General features: G+C 38.7%; 1 protein-coding gene across 1 annotated transcript in view; it reads left to right on the top strand.

Moving 5' to 3' along the window:
• Nucleotides 1–5,229: 5,229 nt before the first annotated feature.
• LOC109388167 (zinc finger BED domain-containing protein 5-like) overlaps nt 5,230–5,989 on the top strand; it is a gene marked incomplete at its 5' end in the record, with an annotated part of 2,971 nt that continues 2,211 nt past the window's right edge. Inside the window, one exon of the mRNA XM_019652667.1 lies at nt 5,230–5,979. Within this exon, the coding sequence (XP_019508212.1) occupies nt 5,230–5,979 (750 nt within the window). The remainder of the gene's footprint in view (nt 5,980–5,989) is intronic.

The raw sequence follows: 5,989 nt of genomic DNA, 5'->3' as shown, positions 1-5,989 counted from the left end.
GTGAGTGAGGGATGGGCAGATTCAGAGAACTACTGATCTCTATTATTGAAACCCTACTTTTGTCCTACTGGATGACTCTGGAAACCCTAGTGACACTTCCACTAGTAAGTCCTACAGAAATGGAGGCCTAGAGACCTTCCTTCTCTGTATTAGTATTTCTCATGGTTCCCCAGAAAAATGAAGCATCTGCAGCAATGACCACTATCAATGCTCCCAGGTTATTGCTAATGCACAGAGAAAAAGTTTACACACAAGCACCTGATGCTGTCATTTCTTCCCTTTTTGGCCACTACTGTGAGTTGTCTTCCAGTGTCTAAAAAACACAGCACAGGGAAAGCTGCCTGCAGGAAACTCCAATGAAAAGTCTTGCTGGCAATTCTTCTCTTTCTTTTTTTTTAATGACAAAGTAATATCAAACTCAGAATGCTAACAAGCCTTGTTTCTATGCCCTCAAGGAAATATGGATGACATTATTTTCATTAATGACAATATTCAGACATAAATTACTACGTCTTCAAGAAATCCCTGTGAGAAATTATTCCATCCAGAGTGTCCCTCCTTTATAGGAAAAGAAACTTGGCTTCTTGCTCTCAGATCTACCACTTGACCTACTGGAATTCCAGATGAAAGATACATTCTAACTGAGAAGCATTATCTAGAGCTGATTCACTATAGAGGTAGAATACTCCAGAACAATTTTAGTAATGAATTTCCCAGGGAACCATAGAAATGGGAATCTCAATGAATCACCTATTGAGAACTATTTACTCAGTGACCTGCATTTGGTGTTTGGTGGGAATGGTGCAGAGACAGAAACAATAAAAATCTGCTTTTATGGATAGCTTGGACTCCCATCTAGAGGTTGAGACTAGGTTAGATCCCACTCTTGTCCCTTTGTCCACACATATTCTATCTCTTAGAAGTAGCTGATTTATTCTATACCACATTTATTCTGTACCACATTTATTCTGTACCACATGTATGAACTTCCTGGGAAAACATAGATGATCAACCTTCATTATGTAAGCTACACCTTCTTGCCATATCTCCTTTCTCTTAAATGCATAAAATAAAACACACTGATTTTCTTCCCATGTGTCTCCCTTTTATACCTTCATGGACAAAAAGTGGCCAAAGCTAATGGCAACCAACAATACTTATCAGACAACTGATATGAGTCTTACCTTCATTGATAAGTTGAGCCTACTTTAACTAAACTGGTAGATAAATCTTTATGATGCAGTTAATTTCTAGCTCCTCCATGATAGCTAATCTATCTCCTATTATATCACAGACTCTTGCAGACCTGCATGCACTTTGAGCCATCCAACAGGATTTAAAAATCTGCTTATTCATATAGGTTGACCTGCTTTGCAAACAGCATCAATAATATGGGATTCTTTTTTTTTTGAGGTTTAACTTACATAAAGCACCCAATTCTTAAGCATACAGCTCACTTGATTTTTTTATATATGCATATATAGAACCACCCAGATCAAGATATAAAAATATTTCAGCATCTAAGAAGACTTCCTTATGCCCCTTCCCTATTAACATTCCCCAGGAGTAATTACCATTCTGACCTCTATCACTATAGATTATTTTTGTCTACTTTGGGGTGTTCTATATATCATCCATGTCTCCTTAACATGTTCAATCTTTCCTCCATCTTCTTAAGCATATGGAATATGGTTATAATAACTGTTTTTATCTCTTTGTTTACTAATTCTATCATCTGTGTCGGTTCTAGTTGATTGATTTTTCTCCTCGTTATGGATTATGTTTTCCTGCTTCTTTGCATACCTGATAATTTTTCATCGGATGCCAAATATTGTGAATTTTACCTTCTTGGGTGCTGGATATTTTTGTTTTCCTGTAAGTATTATTGAACTTCATTCTGGGACATGGCTATGTTACTTGGAATCAATTCGATTATTTTGGGTCTTGCTGTTAAATTTTATTAGGTGGGATCACAGCAGTGTCTACTTTAGTGTTTTCTCCTGACTCTGAGTTCTGAGTTAGTACTCTACCCAATGCCCTGTGAATTATGAGGTTTTATATCCTGGGTGGTGAGAACAGGAACCTTTCAGCTCCTGAGTGAGCACCAGGGATTATTCCCACTAATCCTTTTCAGTGGTTCTTTTTTTCAGGCACTGATTAGTACTAGCTCAAAGCTCAAAGCGGGTACTCTGCAAATCTATGGATTTCTTCCTATGCCCAGCTCTCCCCTCTTGATATTCGGCCTGAAAGCTCTAGCCACCGTGACATCCTGGATTCTCAGCTCCACCTGCTCTACCTGGGAGACCTCTGGGCTTCCCCTGCACTCCCCCTCCCAGTGCTGCATTCTGGAAACTCTTCTGAAGGAGGCTGGGCTTCACCTACATTCTCTCCCATCCCTCAAAGATCACTGTCCTTTGTTACCTCCAGTTTAATGTTTTGAAAACTATTGTTTCATATATTTTGTCTGGATTTTAGTCATTTCAGGCAGGAAAGTAAATCTATTCCTTGTTACTCCATCTTGGCGAGAAGTGGAAGCTCTTATTTTGCCTGTTATTGAACTTCATAGACATGCAATCACATTGTATATTCTCTTTTGTATCTGACTTCATTGACTCAGCATTATGTGTGACCCAGCCATGTTGTTGCAGGTACCAGTAGTTTGTTTCTTGTCTGTTTTATTTTGTTTTGTCCTTTATTATTTCCACCAATAATATTCTTTTTTCTTTTCCTTTTTTTTTTTTTTTAGCTGAGCCATCCTGCCACCTGTTGGCAGCTCAGCAGCAGCTCAGCTCGGGCGAGGCATCGAACCAGCAACGCTGTGGCTGACAGCTCACACTCTTGAGCGAGCTCTTAACCAACTGAGCCACTCGGCCGGCCCTAGTAATATTCTAATATTGAGATCAATAATTACCCCCAAAGTCTTTTAGAAGAATGATGTTAGTCACAGCCTTGGTGTTCATAAATCATGGATTTGATCCCTGCATTTGGCATTTGTTAGCTATATGCCCATGAAAGTGTCATTTAGCCTTCCCACAGTTGTTGGCTCAAAATTAATGATTTGGTGCAAGTGCTTTATACACTATAAAGTGCTTTAAATATAAAGTGATTTTAATACATAAAGTCAATGTTTCCTGATTTTTTTTTACAAAAAAGCAAGAATTTGATATCTACCCTGTGCAAATAATTGCAATTCTTACAGAAGTCTTCGCTAAGTGACAAGTGAAAATAAGTACTTTCCATATACACGGTTCTAGAAAGCTCTTTAAGGAAGATAATGATCACATATTGTAGCCCAGATATTATTACTCAGTTACTACACAATTAAAAGACTTGCCCAAGGCAATCAACCAGGGTAAAATATAGTATGTTTGATTATAAATACCCTTTAAACTCACAGGTATATTGAGTATGCACCAGCAAAGTGGTTTTTGGTGACGGCTGGACTTCAAAGGGCATCAAAAGTAGAGTTTATGCATTTTCTTTTGGGCTATAGCTTTTGTTGTATTAATGAAGTGAGAAATTCCATTTATATAAAAGATGAATGTGTTCTGATAATACAGGTATAATGACATGGAGCTCAGTAAAGATAAATACACTGCGGGCATCTATTGTGCAAATATACATTCAATTTCTCTCTATGATTTGAGTTTTTCTTTTTTCTTAATTTAACTGCCTGAACATTAATTATTCCAATATCAGATAGCATACTTTCACCAGTTTGAAGAAAAACTACCCCCATATCAAACCAAGTGTTTTGAGAGAATTTCACATAATTCAATGTATTCTGTAAAAATAAATAAACATATTATGTCTTAGATTTTTCTTGTCAATGAGGAACCCTCAGGATTTTCAAAGGCACTGGTCTTCTAAAAGATATATACTGATCATCTACCACTGTCAGCTGTTCTAACTGGCAGTCAGTGTGGGTGAACTATAGCCTTTTTTTTTTTTTTTTTTTTTTTTGCTTTTGAGAGTGTTGGTGAATTTGGGGCAATGGAGTTAGACTGCTTCTGCCACTTGTTAGCTAAGTGACACTGAGAAAGCTATTAAGCCTCTGAGTTTGTTTCCCCATTTGTAACAGCATTTGCCTTAGATACTAACAAGATGATTAAAATTCGGCATATAAGGCTTTTGGTACCATGCCTGGCCCATAGAGCTCAACATCGGCTGTGATTGTTATCATTAGGAAACTTGCTTGGCATCTCAACGGGTCCTCCTTTCAAAGCCACTGCCCAACTACTGTGACCAACAAGGGGACCTCACTAGCTCCCAGGTGGTTTTAGCTGCTCAACCACAAGTCTAACATATTCTGGACTACTCACAATGACACTCTTCCTTCAAACAAAATATTCCTGCATATTGCTGTGTGGCTTCATCTGCATCCTACTTGCCTGTTTTGTTTAACTTCCTGAGCATTCTCTCACTATAGTGATTAGGAGAGCAAATTCCAGAATCCAACTGCCTGAGTTTAATCTACATGTACCACTGAGCATCTGTGGGACTTGGGTAAGTTAGCTACTTAGCCTTTGCAACGCTGTTTCCCCATCTGTAAAATGGGGATAATAGAAGTCCACGTCAGATTACTGTAGCGGTTCTCAACCTGTGGGTAGCAACCCCTTTGGGGGTTGAACGACCCTTTCACAGGGGTCGTCTAAGACCATTGGAAAACACATATTTTCGATGGTCTTAGGAACCGAGACACCGCTCCTCTATCCATCTCCAGGTGGGTCCACCCGCATGCAGGTACACTCACATAGTACCCGGCGTGATGACATCATCGCACCAACCCCATCACATACACCCCGTACAAATACAGGTGTATGTGACAGGGTTGGCGCTATAATAATGTACTTATGCAGACCAGTCACACATGTGTAGAGAGCAGCTACTGTGTAGAAAGCGGGTGCTGTGTTGAAAGCAGCAGTATTGGAGGTAAAATGATACTTCATGAATTATAATTACTGGGTAAATGTAAAATCATGTATTGTAAAATCATCAACTACTGCAAAAAAAAAATATCTGTACCATGGGAACTTAATCTGGATGCTGATCGGTCTTTTTATATTCAGCTGTGGTTGATGTGAATACTGCCCCCTTGTGATAGTAATAGGTATGTAAAAAAACAACAACAGAGAATGGTAAATCATAGGAAACTTTAATGAACTGTATTGACTGAACTATGCCATGTATCATCTTTTGTATTATTAAAGCTATTGTTATATATTATTTTCATTAGCAAACCATCCCATGACAATGGATCGTGAAGAGAAGAACGTTAAGAAAAGAAAATATAGTGAGGATTTTTTACAGTATGGTTTTACCTCAATAATTACAGCAGGAATTGAGAAACCGCAATGTGTTATTTGTTGTGAAGTTCTATCAGCCGAATCCATGAAGCCGAACAAACTAAAACGCCATTTTGATAGCAAGCATCTGAGCTTTGCCGGCAAGGATACCAACTATTTTAGAAGCAAAGCTGATGGACTCAAGAAAGCCAGACTTGACACTGGTGGCAAGTACCACAAACAAAACGTAGCAGCCGTTGAAGCTTCATATTTGGTGGCACTCAGAATCACCAGAGCTATGAAACCTCGCACCATTGCTGAGGATTTGCTGTTGCCAGCGGCCAAAGACATTGTTCGAGTTATGATCGGAGACGAATTTGTTACGAAATTGAGTGCAATTTCCTTATCTAACGACACTGTCCGCAGAAGAATAGATGACATGTCTGCTGATATTCTTGATCAGGTAATCCAGGAAATTAAACCTGCTCCACTTCCAATATTTAGAATCCAGCTTGATGAATCTACAGACGTTGCAAACTGTTCACAGTTACTGGTTTATATAAGGTATATTAATGATGGCGACTTTAAAGATGAGTTTCTTTTTTGCAAACCTCTTGAAACGACAGCTACTACACGTGATGTATTTGACACAGTTGGTTCATTTCTGAAAGAGCATAAGATCTCTTGGGAAAAGGTTTGTGGTG

This window comes from Hipposideros armiger, unplaced genomic scaffold (assembly GCF_001890085.2).
Source record: "Hipposideros armiger isolate ML-2016 unplaced genomic scaffold, ASM189008v1 scaffold_184, whole genome shotgun sequence".
In the NCBI taxonomy this organism is placed as follows: domain Eukaryota; kingdom Metazoa; phylum Chordata; class Mammalia; order Chiroptera; family Hipposideridae; genus Hipposideros; species Hipposideros armiger.
This window is presented reverse-complemented; position numbering and strand designations above follow the sequence as displayed.